Source organism: Echiichthys vipera (assembly GCF_963691815.1).
Source record: "Echiichthys vipera genome assembly, chromosome: 5".
Classification (NCBI taxonomy): domain Eukaryota; kingdom Metazoa; phylum Chordata; class Actinopteri; order Perciformes; family Trachinidae; genus Echiichthys; species Echiichthys vipera.
This window is the reverse complement of record NC_139830.1, coordinates 26,762,346-26,780,115: the sequence shown is the minus strand read 5'-3', so window position 1 is coordinate 26,780,115 and position 17,770 is coordinate 26,762,346. Positions and strand designations below refer to the sequence as shown.

The 17,770-nt window shown below is 40.1% G+C and overlaps 1 protein-coding gene across 1 annotated transcript in view; it reads right to left on the bottom strand.

The window, feature by feature from the left end:
- The window catches only part of tyw1 (tRNA-yW synthesizing protein 1 homolog), a 78,118-nt gene that overhangs the window by 12,122 nt on the left and 48,226 nt on the right, over window positions 1–17,770 (bottom strand). The window contains exon 15 of the mRNA XM_083913884.1: window positions 2,806–2,973. Within this exon, the coding sequence (XP_083770010.1) occupies window positions 2,806–2,973 (168 nt within the window). The remainder of the gene's footprint in view (window positions 1–2,805; window positions 2,974–17,770) is intronic.

Sequence of the window (17,770 nt, the reverse complement as noted above, 5' to 3'; positions counted from 1 at the left end):
TACTAACAAAAATGAAAATTCAGACCCAGAATTCTTGAACAACCCTCCCCTCCTCTATCCCAGTCCTCATATGACACCTGTAACGTCAGAAAATGTGTGCTGCCAACATCCTGTTTGAACTACATCTTGATCTTGAATTAAATAAGCAGAATGGTACTCAACTGTGGTTTCTTGTGACTTCTTGTTTCTCAGAAATCTTCTAATTTGTGCAGCACTTTACATGAAAACATAAAATAATCATTTTACTGTGTAGTAGACACCAGGTGGAATAAACAATAAACATCCCTGCAGGCCCAGAAAGAGCATACAGACACCACAGAGGTAAATAAATCCGTGGGAAGTCTCATGGAGACAAGCTCCAGTAAATAAACACAAAGGAGCATTAGGAGTTTGTGTACTTAAATAAACTCTGATTCCACATCGAGCACAGTGTTTATGTGTGCGTAATACAGAGGTGTGGGTGTCTAGTTGGCTGTATGACATTTTTACTCTGTCAGAGAGAGCCAACATGGCAATTAATCATCATTCATTAATTATTGATGGACAGTTGCCTTGGCAGAACCCACCATGGATACTAACGGATACTTTGTGAAGCAGGCGAGCCTCTGTCAGAATAAACCACTGCTTATTTAAAATAGAAAGCAGAGGGCAGACTAAATTATGAAAATTATAAAACAAGACATTTTAAAAAACGAGGAACCCGCAGTGAGTTTCTAAATTGTAAGAAAATGGAGACGAAGGACAAAGTGTGTGTTTGTGTCTGAAAAGAAGTGCTGCAGAAGAACAACAGATGCTGAGCCGATCTAATGCAGGATCCACTGATAACTTAGGAACGCATATATGTAAAAACAGCAGTAGCCAGAAAGCTGAGCCTCATAGTGTAAACATTCAGCAGATTGTTGCACCTGCACATGAACGTTGTATGTCAGCAGATTAGATTCTACATTGTAACTGTTAACACTACACTAGACTATATATTAGCCCTGGAAATACAAATTTATCCTTCTATCGTCTATAATAATTTCTTGTATCTGACTTATGATTTAGCCAAGTTTGATGCAGCAAACAGGATAAACAGCTAGGGATGGATGGTGAGTAATTGATTTCTCACCGTAATGAGGGAATCTTTTATTTTTTTCCAAATGCAGAGCTGTGCAGCGGAACACGGGCCATTTAAGTTATTTATGTCACCTGCTCAATTCACTACAAAACCAAAATAACTGTGTTGGACCTAAAAAGGGCCAGATAAGGTAAGACCAGAGGTGATGGTGGTGATGAGTGTGTCACGCAGGGATACTTGTTTGTCTATGCGTATGTGTGTGGCAGAGTGGAGCTTTGGGGACACAGCATGTGAAGTGATGGTGCTGGCTCCTTATTTTTTAAAACACCTTGGGGGTCAGGTGGTGCGCAGGGAATGTAGCTGTTTTTCAGGAGTATATTTTACAGCTTCTGTCATGTTTAATATGCACGTTCTGTGCATATTTAACATGCACAGATTCAGTATGGACAGAGCGTTGGTGCGATAATCGGATGCATGCTGTTGGTCATGGTAGATGCATTTTGAACAAAGATTTCCCTTTTCAAGGAATCAATCCCCCCTTGAGTAATTCATGCAAGTATAATTAGGGAAAACATTACTCGTGCCTGTCCCTATAAACAGCAAGCAAGAAAAGGCACATCAAATATGAGTATTACTTTAGTGTTTGTATTCCAAACACAATCACTAAGTGAGATAAATGACTGTAAGTGTATTACTTGCAAGCAACATTAATTACAATTAATGCTTAAGCCTTTTCTATCAACACTGCATCAACATCTATTTTCATTATTAATTAACCTGCTGATTATTTCCTCGCTGAATCTTTAGATCTGTATGAGTTGAAAACATTCACATTTGAGAAGCTGGAACTGTTGACTTTTTGTACTTTAAATTTGCTAAATGAGAAGTTTTATGTTATTATATTATGAGGTTTAATAACCTCATGCTTTATTCTGTGGAATATTTTCTCCACTGACTCTGAAAATAGGTCTGTTTGTATAGAAGTCAATGGGAGAATAAGCCTTCTTCTCACTAAATGTATCACCTCAGTAGACACTTAATGACCTAATGAATTAACTTTCTTAATCGCTAGTTTCAAGTCATCTTCAACACAGCATGATATTCACTTTGTAACAGAACTCTGTCACCAGTCGGACAGTTTTTGGCAACATTCTATCAAACTTTATGTTTAATCTAAAAATATAAATGATGGTATAATGTTTGGGTTTATTTAATGGTATAAAAGTCTAACTTCTTATCATTGTTACTAATTTGACATGTAAATGCTCATGTACAAATTTGTAACTTCACTTGTAGATTCTTAGAAGTGTGTAAATAAATTCTACATGCCCTCCTGTGGTGATCATAGAGTAAAAGCACTACGAAAAGACCGGAAACTGCGGCAGACTGGATCCGTCCAGATAGGGATAATACCAGCAAACTGGCGACTGGTGATACAGTTGCTAATTGATAAGTCAGTACCACAGCAGGGTCCTCGAGTTTGAGTTAGATCCTTCCCTCACTCCTCCCCAGCTTCACCCTTTCAAATATGGGCACATCTGGCGACGGCCAAATGCCATGCTTGAGGGTTCACAACGGAAGTTCACAATCCAAAGGGTGACGTCATGGTTGCTACGTTCACTTCTTTTATATAGTCTATGTGATTGAACTTTAGTTTTCAGGAGGAGCAATTTCTAAAATAAGAGGGCTCACTATGTTTAATTGGTTCAGGCAGCAGATATGGTACGTTGAGTAGGTATTCTTACCTTGGTGTGTGCGATGAGTAAACAGTTGGAGTGCTCGTGTTCGCAGGCGATCTCATACTGAGGCAACATGTCAGCCAGCTGCTGGACAAAGGCGACCACTTCCTGGTGCCAGGGGACGTTAGCCATGGTCAGACTGCTGGCAGAGCTTTCCCCACAGTACGTCACTCCCTGAACACACATGAACACATGATCAGAAACGAAGCAAAGAAAAGACCAGACTTTACAATTAATTAACCCATGGGAAAGAGAAACTCTGAGTAATAGGACTTTAGGGGTTAAAAAAATATAATACTGCAACTTTTCATATCAAGGATAAACAGTAACAGTAACCATAATAGTACATGTTGAACATCAAACCTAACAACATACCAATACATCACAAACAAACTTACAAAGCAAAAAGTGTCTCAGTCTTTGGACAATTTCGGTGACTTGTCCTCTGGCTACATTGCTACTTGGCAACAGTTAGGTCCAGTTACTGACAGCATGTCATATTGCACTTTGCTTCTCTCCGTTGGACAATATCTCACACCAAAATAGTTCAGTGTGCTGATTTTTTTTGGGGCTACAATCTGACGTGAACTGCAATAAATAATCATGGAAGTCAAAAACCGGCCAGAACAAGGCATCTTGAACTGCAGCATAATGATGAGAAATGGTTTAGAGGTTTAAACAGATTAGCAGATGAATGCAGAAGTCGAAATGATCGGATCAGGGCAACTAAAGCGTTCATGTTTCCACAGAAAACGAAAGTAATAAAATAAAATAGCTACCTCTACTTATAAATATATATTTTGGTAGTCTAGAGTGTATGAATGACAACAAGGCTTCATGCACAACAACAACTGCTGAATATCAGTAAGACTGACATAAATTCTCCATTTCAGTGGGTGTGAGAAACGGAGTAGGAAGTGGAAAACCATCTGGCCATGGCCATAAAAATCAATCAAAACAGCAGGCTGCTGGACGTGGAGTGTTTTCTGATCAATAGTGGCTGTGGTTACAACGGATGAGGATGGAGAAGCACTGAGAGGAGAATAGCTCCCTATGGCAGAGACAAACTATTGACGAGTTTGGCAGGGTGCACAAATGTGTGAAGGAGCCATGAAGGTAGTGCGTCATTCAAACAATCTGCAGCAGGTTCCAAACCAGTACCCTCCAATACAAGACCTGCAACAGGAGGCAGATAATAGCTACTTTTCAAATCTGGGCTGTTAAATCGATTCAAGAGTAGTTTCAATTACTAAAAAATAGTATGGGTGAAATTGTTTATATTTGTTTTATTTACCCGGATGGACCTTTGTGTTAACAAATCACTGTCATTGGCAGAGCTCTTGAATTGCACACCAAACATATTTTAACGGTACCAGATACAACTGATTTGGATCTGCATAGATTGTATGCATTTATTTTGTTAGTATTTCGGCAAGCATCAACATTGAATCAGCCTCTCAGAGTCTCGTAAAACCTGAGAGGAGAAACAAGGGAGGGAGAAAGAGGGCAGAACACCTCAGAGGGAGACATCAGAAGAAGAAGATATACAGTATTTCATTCATTCCTGAGGGGAAATTACATTTTTTCACTTCCTCATTAGACATATTACACGTTGGCCACTGGGATTGGGGGTTGGGGAGCGACAAAGGCATCAATCACGACAGGATTCCATACAAAGTCAATGTACAGACGCGGCTTCAGAACGGGCAGCACATTAGGTGCATTTCACGTGACAGAATGGACACGATGTATCAGGTAAATTGCGTCAAAAGCGGCAAACGTGCAAGTTGAAAATATTGAACTTTCCAGGTGAGTCACGCAATCAGTGTTGGCTGCCATGCCGCCAACATGGTGCAAACGTGGGTCGAAGTCAAGAGGGAGGTTCACAACCCTGGTAAGTTGTGTGAATATGTATCTGTCCTGTATCTGCTTTACTATGACCCGAGCATAACAGCAGAGTAGACTAGCTGGAGTCCTGAAGGCTCCCATGGACCCTAGTTGTTTTGTCACAGGGCCACCCACCAACGAGCAACGTATGCAAAGGTCAGACCGGGTCTAGCTGGCTCTCGTGATCATCGTCATTCACGCGTTTGGAACGATGGTACAAATATGATCAGGCCACACATTACTGACGTTTCAAGTGATTTGTCATGTCTGTAACATCCTGGTGTGAACGCGCCTTCACTGATGCATCACAGCAGTAGCCCTTTTCCTATTTTATTGTCTTGAAATAGTTCATGAGAGAGAGAAGGTAAAGTTTAGGTAACAGTAACAGGGATGATATTCAGCAGGCATATACTGTACCTTAACAAACTTTCAAACCAAAGGTAAAGGTCAAACCAAGAATGTACAGTATACCATGTAATTATGTGTTGGAGAAATCTCTTCACAAATCAAAGTGTTGGACGGTTGTATGACTTTGAAAGGAACTCATAAATTCAGCAGACTAGCAGAGGGGAAAGAAACCTTTTAAGAATTCCAAAGAAGTGTCTATACAGTATGTCTGAGTTTCTGCCCTACATAATAAAAGGTTGGTGTGTGCGAGTTTTCTGCTAACTGCAGTGCCAAACATATACGTTGATATATAGTTACACACAATCAATTAAAAGTTGTTTTATTTAAACAATTGTAAGTTTGTCACGCAGTTTCAATCTTTATACATACACATGTACACACACGTGTGTCAGTGTACTGTAATAGTGCCGAGGCAGCAGCTGCTACAAGGCTACCGTAATCTCTGAAGTGTTGGCCAGGAACACTGTCTGATCCTCACCCAGGTAGGCCATGGAGGAAGAACAAGAGTAACTGTGTGCGTTTGTTTATGTGTGTGTCTGCTTTTTGAAGAAGAATGTGTTTGTGGGCATGTTAATGAGAAAGTCAAGCTTTTAGCCGTCCTCCCTTCAGTCTTTCTGGTAATGGTATAATCTCCTAAAACAGCAGCGAACAAAAAGCTCTGTACTGTAAATGTAAAGATACCTGCATGAGCCCATTGTTCCAGCAAGCCATTTATAATCACTCCCTGATGAACAGCTTTGCGCCCAACATCCTGCATCATATTCCTGTGACAATTTATACTACTCTCAAAAACGGTGGCTTATTAATAATCTTTGGTGAACCAAGGAACATGAAATATTTTACCAGAGGATATAAACCCCTTTATCCAGACTAACTGCTTATATATTGTGGCAGTTAGTAAGACCAGTGGAGCAGTTTTCTGTCCTTAAAGATTTAATATGCAGTAAAAATATAAAATTATCAAAACAATACATGCTGGAAAAAAAAAACATCTTCATGGCATAGCTCTTATTTATCAATATTCATCTTTTTTAATATTGTTAAAACTGTTACGAGGTGATAGAAAAGCCCCTCCCTCAGCAGTAGGGGAATCACGATTCTCTAAATCTATGATTTAACTTAGGACTTCAAAGGTCACCTTTCAATTCCATTTTTTTCCAGCACTGACGGCTATACCACAGTAACCAGGGGCACTTAAATGCACCATAAGGTCCCGTCAGAGCCCGCACGCTTTATCGTTGTCTGTTTACAGCAGATGTCCTGCATGTTTTTGGTTTCTTCCTGCTCTAACACATTTGATTCTAATGATTTTCAAACCTGTTACAAACTTCAGCTGCTTAATAACGAGCACATCATTAGAGTCAGGTGTTGGGCACCCATGTGTTAGATAACTCAAGGGGAATGTCTATAGTGTCCCTACACCAGTGACTTCAGGGAAACAGCAGGATTTAACATTTTGTTGTCTCCAGTGGCCATGGTGTCTAGAAAAGTGCTGCTGCAGGCTACTGGTAGGCTTATGTTACCCTGTTTCTTTAGATGCATACTAGTGTTGGGTAAGCTATGCTGTGTCTATGTGTTTTTTTTCTGTGGACACACGCAAGTAGATATAGGTGAAAAATCCTGGGAGCGTCATTATTCTAATTTTGATTATTGAGAGCTATTTTTGGGTAATTTTCTGTTTCAAATTGAAATTGTGACATCTGTACTCAGCACTATTCTGACTATATGACTCTGAACTCAACGCACCATACCTGATATCAAAATTTTTCCAACCTGAGGGATGCAGAGTCATAATCCAACTGGAGGTATATACTGTATATACAAAAAATAAATGGTTTGTTTTAGGAAACAGAAAACTCTCTCCTTCCTTTCAGGTGTTTAACTGCTTTACTCTGTGGCAAATTACACAAGAAACATTCTCACAACTGATCCCTTTCTCCTACTTGCTCAGCTATTTTGAGAGTACCATTCACATCTGTTCAAGCCTGTCCACTCAGCAGCCATAGAGGGTCTCCGCATCCAGTTGTGAACTGCAGCCATTTCTCTGGTAATTTGACCACATACATCTTGTTAGGGCTGCTTGCCAATTCACCGCACAAGGAAAACTTTAAGGGTTGAGAGTGAGAAAGCATCCTGCTTGGGGGGCAAGCCAGGGCAGGGAGGATGGAAAGAATTGATGAGGGGCCTTGGTGTTATCAGCCTTGCCTGGAGGCCCGCTGAATAAAGATCAACCATCTAGGACTCAGTATAAATCACAAGGAATAGGCCAGACACGAGCGATAGGAGGAGATGGGAAAAGATCGTTGAGATATACAGAGGGAATGGATGAACAGTATTATTGAGGGAGTTGAGAGTGTGGGAGAGAGGGAGGGAAAGAGTGAGAGCTTTCCACCTGTTCACAAATAATCTACATAATTCAATAATCTGTAATGTACATCATAAATGCTGATCCACAAGGCCCCCCGCACTGTTCTCTCTCTGTCTCTGGCAAGGGAGGGGCCAGTGGCAGGTAAGTGGTATTGATGCGGCACATAGATGATAAATCACACATTGAACAACAGTTGGGCAGTGCACAGTAAATTGCTCAGACAGAGCGTGTTGCACTGGATAAGATGATGGACTAATAATTAATAGGTCAATAACAAAGGTCCTACTGCTGGCAACAGGGAACACACACACACGCACAACCATGCAATACATCATTTTTACGCATCCACACTTCATCTTGATCAAAAAGCTGCACAAAACTCATATGTCTACATAAAAGATAGATGGATGACACATTAAAAGGAACAGACTGAATAATTTAGGGGGAATTCATCTCAAGTGCTAACACTTCCATATAAGTGAGAAGCATTTCTTGACATGGTTAGGGTCCACTTCTCCCCATATGTCTGGTGCACAGAAGAGGATTTTTCAATTCTGAACTGATTCTAAAAACGTGGGAGACCACAGACATAACAGATTTAACCGATTTTGAATAATTGACAAGTGAGAAAACAAACACTAGACGGTTCAGCCAAGTCACAGGACCAAGCACCTGGTTTCTTTTTCAGAGTGCCGATTCCAGGAACTTGGGATCTCACAGAAACTTGCATCAAAGGTGAGATGGAAATCAGCTCGCCATGAAGCTTTCTGCTAAATAATCCATCCTTTCACACTGCAGGATTTCAAATCCAAAGACTCAAAATCACAGAGACCCCGATCTAGAACATTAACATTACGTCCTTTAACCCCTTGCGCTACAGGATCATTTGGGAAAAGAATAGGTTAACACCTGCCTCGAATGGGGAACGCAAATCTGATCCAATGTCAGCCTAATTATCCTATAGTATTGGATCAGCATCGGAGGAAAAGGCTGCTACTGGGCGTGAGGGCTCACTGAATAGTTTAGAGTTTTAGAGCGGATAGATGAATCTTATACTATCCTGGGCCTTTACAGTCATCAGACCTCAACTCATTGAGGAATTGTCTTTTGGAAGAGCCAATTTTTATCACTGTGGCGTTCCACACACTTGGATAATCTATGCCCAGAAGCACCGAAGATCTTTTGGTGGAAAACACCGTACTGCAACATGCTATTTTGTTGTTTCCCTTTCATCCATCTGTATATATGGAGTTAGGAAGAAAAGAAAACAACACTCAACATTGTGAAAAAAAAGGGTCTATCAAAATTAGAGAACAAATTATTAGTACTTGATCTAACAACTTGATCGAACAACTTGATTTATTGTTCATAATTTGATAAAATATACCACTATAATAGCGTGCTTTTTAAAATAACCAAGGCACTTCAACAAAAACCTTTATTTTGTGGAAAAAAACACAGTGAGCAAAATTAGAGAACAGTAACTGTTGAGTCAGAAGAGAAGATTCAAACATGTTTTCTTCTATAGGATTCAAAACTGAACAGGAAGTGTAGAGGCCAGAGCTTTGAATGACTTCAGCACATCTGCGCCACAGGACATCACTAGTTTCTCACACTGCTCTGGTTTGATCTTGGTCCATTCTGACTCAGTCTCTTCCACAGTTCACTAACTGTAGTGGGTTTATTACACATAACTTTGTTGCTATGGATTTTCCAGAGATCTGAACTCTGGGCTGGTCAGAGAGACGTGCATACATTTTGGATAAGTGTTTGCAATTAGCATGGAAAATTTCCAGAGTAACATTAATTCCACCGCTCAATATTAAGGGTAACGTGTTCAATAAGTCTGATATTGCCCGTCACCCTTTTTTTTTTAAATAAATGAATGACTTCCTCATAAGTTTCCATTGGGTCTTGCTGTCCGGATGCAGAGAAGAAAGCTGGACATGTCTTTCCCATGTCTGCATCAGTAAATCTGTGTTCGACCTCGAGGTCTTCCTTTGAAATCTGTGAACGCGCACTAAACAGAATTACTTACACCTAGCTTCACAATGCCGTGGCTTCTCATCCTGGTTTGGCGTACATGCAATCAATTAAGCCAGGACCAGATCAGACCAGACCATTTCAAGGCCGGCTTTTTCATTTACCCCGGATGTCTTAATTCTACTTTTGTTTAACAGCCCCCTGGTCTCCCATCAGTCAGCGCTAATTTGAATGTAGATGATGTGATAGGGCAACCCTTTCCATCAAACTGCCACCAGTCCATCCTAGACGCTCTAATTACTGAGCTCATGATGCTGCAGCCCAAAGCTCAGCAGCCAGAGGGGTTCATCTGTTCACAGTGAAGGACGATATACAGCTCATAGTCTGGATGAAGGGAAGTGAGGAGTGCAGAGAGAAAAAAGGGAGACAGTAGATAGATAAAAGACAAGAGAGAGAGAGATGAGAAAGAGAGGGAGAGTTCACCCTGGCAGCGACCCTTTACCTGTGCCAGTGAGACTGGTTAAATAATTGATTGTCAGGATTAGAGGGAGATTTTATGGCGATTTTCTCTGTTGTGAAGGTCAGACTTGAGGAAATGAAACACTTAATACAATTTATGACAACGGGGGAGATGAATCATTGCGAACTGTAGACATGAGTTTTTGACAAATGCCAGGTCAAAGGTGCGTATGAAATATGAAAACTTAACATATTGCCGCAACCACAACCACTGATAATTTGTGAGGGAGTAGCATCGAGTGTTACTCATATTATAAATCTTTCAATTATTTTCCGACTAATCATGTAGTCTATGAAATGCCAGAAAGCATTTTAAAAAGGTTAAGTCAAATCGATTTTGTTCAACCAGTAGTCCAACGCCCAGAGACATTATTCACTTGAATGTTCACACTGAAGAAGATGGAACCAGAGTTTCACACTAATGGCATGCAATTAGTTGATTATCAGGATCGTTGTTGAATCCATGTATTTTTGTGTGTGCTTATTGGTATCCATCTTTATATCTTCTGGGAGGTTAGAAAAATGTAGAGAATTGATGTGTTCTGCTCTCGTGCTCCTTGTGTAATAAAAGGAAGCTGTGCATAACACATTTGAAAATGTGAGTGGAGCTTAAAAGTGTGCTCAGACACATTTGATGGTTATCTACGACTACCTTTCCAATCCGATGCTCCCTGCTGTCTTGTTAGTGTTGTGCTCTCTCTGATATAATGAAATGCCCTGTAGAGTTGGATCAATACGCACTCCTACGAGAAATCTTTAATAGAAAAGCCAGCCAAGTCTCAGAGGACAACTTAGATCCAGAAATGTGTGTTTTTCACCTATTAACCGAGCATCATAAAACCCCATGATGAAACCAGGACTCGCTGGAAGCAATTTGTTGATTATTTAAGTAGCAATTAAACTTGCTGTGTAAGTAGGCAAGATTAGCTTAATGTTGAGAAGAAAGAGAGGAGATCGAGACAGGGATGCTCTTACTGCCACACAGCTGGTAGAATTCATTTTTGCACAGATGGCAACAAAAATGCTTTGCAACGTGACACATTTGAGTTGGCTTAAATGTTGACCATCAAATTCTAAATCAACATTTGAATGCTTTTCTTTTCATTGTGTTTAAACCCAGTAATTCTGCACAATTGCAGATAAACATTAGGATACATTAATAGTTAGTTAGTAGTACACTATGTGTAAGATTAGATTCCAGTGGAGGCTGTGTATGATTTTCACTTGTGTGATCAATACATTTCCAATAATCCCACAGCATTGTAAAGTGCAAAAGTCAATTCCAACATTAACAATATTTTTATCCTACAAAATATTATTCTTTTATCAATATTTGTTGGCAAAACAACATTTTAACTGTTTTCTGCTTTCTGCATACCAAGCCTGTATACACTTGTATTAAAGGGGCGGTCTAACAGCAACAGCACCATCAATTACCTTTAAATAACAAGAAGCCTGTGAATGTTCTCATTTGTCCAGGTCATTGCAATCCCCAAAAGCAACTGCACTAGGTTATTTGTCTAGGAACTGCTTAGCTCCAGGTGCTTGCTAAGGCCCAAGCACCATGTTTGACTCCGACCTGCGTCCCTGTGCTGCATGTCAACCCCTCTCTCTGACCCCCATTTCCTGTCACTCTTCAACAAAGATCATATAATTAAACAGAAACACATTTTTTTTATCAATCTTGTGAGAGGCAGACTGTGCCCTCTTACTGTGCAAAGACAAAAGTACCAGTTATCTTCCTCTGGTTTCGAACACAAGAGGTGTGTGTAAAATGACTTATTTTTATTTTCTCAAGTGATGATCAAAGCGAACTTCTGCACTGGCCTATTCAGGTTTTGAGTGCTACCTACATGTTGACAAAACTGACACATTATAGTAATTAAATAAAGTTGATTTAATAAAAAAACACTTGTTTAAGCAGGTTAATCAGTCTATTCTAAGTAAGGGCTTAGGTAACAGATGTCTTCTGTCACAACTGTCCCTGTGGCAGAAACTGCACAAACTGGGCCCCAAATCATCATCCTTCTCCAGGCTACACAGAGACAAACCTCGGCGTAGGTTTGCAAAGACATTTATGAGTATTCCCCGAAAGCATAATTCCAGCTTTAACTGTCACATACTGCTTTATATTTTACATGGGTCATGGTGAATGGCTGCAAAGATATTTCGCTGGATAGACAATTAACAGAAATGGACAACACAAACACAGTGCATCTCAGTACACACAAGAGGCACTGGAGTGATGATTGATGGAAGAAGTGTGAGCTTGTTAGCTTAATATGGGAACATGCTGCAAGGCCAGCAAGATTCCCAAAAACACTTCATTAGAGGGAAACACACACACCCACAGCCCCCCACAGCCCCCCACAGCCCCACACACACACACACACACACACACACACACACACACACACACACACACACACACACACACACACACACACACACACACACACACACACACACACACACACACACACACACACACACACACACACACACACACACACACACACACACACACACACACACACACACACACACACACACACACACACACACACACACACACACACCTCTGCCTGTTGGCCCTTCAGAAAGTTTTGTTTAGTTTCCACACACCACGCGCTTCGACCCTCCGACTGCAGGAGCCTCTCATTACAGCAGCGGCGCCCTCATCTCATTATTTTAAAAACCAGTACACCGCTGCAGTTTTCTGACAGTGCTGGAAGTTTCACAGCGTTCTTGTAGTTAAAGTTATATGAATGTTAGTGAATTTGAGGCTCTTCGTTGGTTTGCACTGTGAAAAAGTGTTTGATGAATTTGGTTTGTGTACCTGGTGGCAGGTCAGCTACGTAAATAACTGCAATTTCCCAGCTTGGGATCAATAAAGTATTTCTATTCTATTCTATGTATAAATGAAGATTTTCATTCTCAATGAAATGTACAAACCAGAGCCGCAAAATCCACCTCTAAATGTGATCTTTTAAATGACACAGCATTTTTGCATCTGCATATGGAGTTGCATTACAGATACTGTGCATAGTGATTAGCAATCATAGGATATATGTGTGTCAGACTTTTTTATTCAAGTGCAAAATGAATGATGAATTTGACATGTTTGAGACAATCATTAGAAAAATCTATAGGAGATCTACTTTGATGCTTTTTTTCTTGATGTTTTATCTTCACTTGTGCTGCCTGTCTGTTTACAGTGCTGCAATGTTGGAAAACTGATAATCTGCAGATAACGCTTGAGTTTCTAGCTTGAATAATTAAACTGAAAAGGCTGCTTGAGGCTACAGCACTATTACTTCCACTCTTGTATGTGCCTGCAAATTTTCAACAAAATAAGTTGGATCGTATAATAAGTAATTCTGGTGTGCTCCTATTTTTGCATCATCAGCACCACTGTACAACACCAAGAAGAGAACAAAGAAAGGGAGAGTACATAAACAAGTTGCTTCTGCTGCTTTACAGAAAAATAGCCAAGACAACAAAGCAGACACTTTTCTACTGTCTTTATAATGTCATCAGCCATTTTACCAACACGCTCTATGACCTACTAAAGACAGATATGTGGAGGAACATTATTGATGCCTTGTCCCCTAAAGGGGGTGAAGGGTTAATGAAAAGGTTTTTTTTTTTTTTTTTACTACGCAGAACTGTGCAGTGTCTCAATCTGGGATAATATTTCTCATGCCCATCTCAAGTCAACAGATGGGTGATCAGGACAAACCTGGAAATGTAAATGAGTGGGGAAACACAACAAACACTTTGATAACCAGGACAAGGGAATTGTTTGATGAGTCTGGAAATAATGATAGACTGAGGACTTCACAATCTCCTATGGAACATTTTTGATCGCTGTATTGTCTCTCCCACGATTATCAACACACCAAATGTTTTTCATCTCAATGTTGTTTTTCCCTTAATTTGTCACAGATCTGGTATCTGAGAAAAGATAATGCTGACAGATCATATAAGCCACACATCATTTTGACTCCCCTGCTCTCCCTCATTGCTCTCTGTTAAGTGCCTTACACAAAGACACCTTAACACCAAAATGCTCCTATTTGTTCTGTCTAAGACTGTGTTTGTCCTGGGCAGCTCCCTGGTGTGATTCTGTGTAACTGTGAGCTGGCTGCTGAAAAAGACCATTCAGCTCAGTAAACCAAGCCTGGAGACATGAAGGTTAAAGAAAATAATAGCTGCAAATGCTTGGAACAGTGGGATCCCAGTGGAGACTAGTTGTGTTACCAGGCAGTGCAAGAATGGGATGTGCTCTGGATGACTGAGAGGTTTGTCGCTTACAGGTGGAAAGAGGTGCTTCATGAATGCTAACTTCGCCCATTCTATATCTTTATAGCAGGACGTTTAGGATGAAGGATGCATGTGCGGCCTTGAGCAAATCGCCTGTTCAAACCAAATAACACACACCCCTGTAGTGGAATGAGCATAGAATACAACTGAATCTTAACTTTAGTTGACTTCAAAGGTCAGGGCTCTCTCTTATCTCTGCTAACTGAGGTGTAGACAATTAATTGATTCTTTTAGAGAATCTAGGCACAGTTTAAAAGGAATAGGAGGTTAACTGCGCCTGACAGCAAATTCAAGTACAGTTTTTACCGTGAAGAGGCAGTATACATTATCAAAACAAAGAACAAGAGCTCAGAGTCTGACTTTTTCACATTAGTGCAGTGTTTTATGCTCAAGGCAAAATAAACAAGAAGGGGGGAAGAAGTGAACTAAATGCAATAATAAAGAACAGCACCCCAGTCAAAGGGTTACAAAGTGCTTTAAAATAAGTTTTTAAAAGTTCAACACCGACGGACATAATAGCTATATAGGAATAAACACACTGTGAGTCCCTTTATGTCTAAAGCTCATCATTATTGGAAAAAAAAAAACATGTTGGACACACAACAAAGAAATGAATAATCATAAAAAGCATGATGTTGCATAGAACAGATGAAAAACAATGAAATCATAATTCAGCAGTCACATCAGTCAGAGAAGCAAACACTGCCCATTATTTTCAGATATTAAGCCCCTACACAGTACGGGTGCTTAAATTAGATTCATGTTATCTTAGATTTATACTGGCTGAAGAAACACATGTGACGGGTTGTGAGGTGAAAATAGAAATTAATAAAACATGACATGAACAAAGGGCCGCTGCACAAAGCACTTAAATGTGACACACATAAAAGAAATATATAAAACAATTGACTGTTACAAGAACCAATTAAAACTAGAGACCATCTTGTGATGGGATCACACCAGGAGCAACTTCAAACCGGGGGCCTAGTGTGTGGGGGGCAATGGCCTCTTCCCCACTTCCTACCCCCCTGCTTCTGGTACCCTTGCTAGGACCTGTAACGTTCCATAACTGCATCTTGCACTATTGTGATGCTACTGTGCTGACACAATTTGTCTGCGGACAGACAAAGTACTCCAAACTGCTTCTGTGGTAGTTTCTGCTACAGTAGGTGTCTCCAGGACCACATTTTAAATCTGCTGTACATGTAGCTAGCTAGTCTCCCAAAGTCTCATTTGATTGGATTACGTTTTGTAAACGCGTCTGAGTGCAGGATGAGTTCTCCTCTTAAAGAGGAAATTGCAGGTTTTGAGCCCTCTAGTTTGAGTATGACCAAGACAATGTGAGGGGGGTTTTAACTCAGATTCAAAAAACGTCAGTGAATTAGGTGAAGATGGTTCTGTCACTTACAGGCAGGAAGAGAGAAGAGATGAGAGATGGCTGGATCTATTACTGCTGCTCAAGCTGTCACTACTAGAACTACTACTTCCCCTGTAATTATTACTGGGATCATAACTTGATGTGATGCACTGAATAATGAATACAGGCTCAGACAAATTTGTCACTATGAGAACCATGGCTCAGACTGCCGGCGGGTGCCCCTTCCCGATTTTCTCATACTATTACTACCATGTCAGCCAAATGTGACAAGGTCGATGCAGTACACAGACCACCATTCCAATGAATTATGACCCTTATCTAGGGACATCTATATGGACATTCTGGCTACATAAATCCTGCAGGGCATCAACATAACAGCAGTGTTGGTGTTTGGCAATGAATAACCAACATGGAAAAACTATGATCCGTGCAGCTGACTTTTCCCATCAATCGCTGAATAAATGCTAACAGGTTGTATATAACATTTATATCTGCATCATCTTCATTCCAATCTCTGTCATCCCGGGTGATCTATGAGACCCCTATGCCATGTGTTTCTGTGAGATTTCGGTCAGTTTGCTAGGTGAACCCACGGCATTTGACAATGGTGGGAAGGGAAGCTCCAGTCCCAATTGCAGCTTGAGAGGGAAGATGATTTAGATGAAAATGTACATTTTGACTTAATGTATGCTTCTAACAGTGCTGTATTCAGGAAGAAAGGTTTATTATATTATCACAATTTGTTCAAATATGGCTTTTGTTGAATAAATGCTTTGAAATGGGCATTTTTAACATCAATGCAAGACTGCAGCAGTAAGTCTGCAGATTAAACATCATCCTGTGCGCAATGATGATGTTACAGAAGTGTTGCTTAGTAAGGTCGATAAAATTAATGTTAATTACATCAATTAAATATTTTAACATTTGAAATTTGTATTGAAACCATGTAATATGCTCCGTACGGAACACCATTGACTTATGATTTTCCGTCAAAAGGTGGAGTTACTTTTTCTCAATTATTTTGTCCAAAAGACATCAAAAAGTAGACTGGCCAGTGGATATTCCCCCAGAGAATGAACCCACAACACTGCTTACCTGGCAACAGAGGAGTGGTCGCCTAAGGTGTGCTAAAGGGCGGAAAGTGAACAGAACATTGTTGTTCTACGCTACATTTCATTCTGATCAGTGGCTGTTTATCCATCAGTTTCATTTTTATCTGAGGGCATCTACCTATTAATCCAGCACCACAGTGACACAAGCTGAATCATAATGTTTACACTTACTTAGTAGATGTAAAAGCAACTAAGTCGTCAAGCTAGCTCAGACGTTCGCAATCTCAATGGCAAACTCGCAGACTAAATTCTTCACCAACAAAAGGAGACCATTCACACAGTGTCAATAATTCATAAAGTTAGACAAACATGAATTTGTTTGCATGCAAGAGAACCCTGCAGTTCTTAAATAATTAAAGCTTTATCATCATCAATCATATTTATTTGGAACCATGGTGGCTCTTTCATTGCAGATGAAACAAATTAGAAATGATGCAGAACTTGAAGAAAGTTCAGCTCTCAGTTAGAATATAAAGTTGTTTGTTTTGCTCGTTCCCTTGATGTTTAAATTGGTGGCGTGCCAGATAGAAGAGCCATGATGCCGATCATTCGCCTTCATCTAAAATATTCAGGTACAGTATGTCCGAGGCTATTGAACTAATTAAATACAAATGTTTCCAATTAAAACTGCCATTTCATTCTCACTTGTTTCCTTTCAGCTGGTAATACAATAACACTTTTTAAGACAAGGGCAGTCCCTTATATGTCATAACTTGGTAAGATTTTCTCTCAAATAAATTATTGCTGTAAAAAACTGCTTTTCGAAAAACAAATGAATTAGGAGCAAATGCAAAAGGCTTTGGTATTAGGAGGGTTTACTTCAGACACGCATCAAAACTCAGTACAGCAAAATAATGAGAAAACACGGACATCAACAGAGACATGAAGAAAAACAAATCTGGCACAAGGATGAAGACAATTATTGAACTGAGAAATAAGACATCAACTACAAGGGGAAGAGAAAACACAGGCAGATATAAAGTATACTGC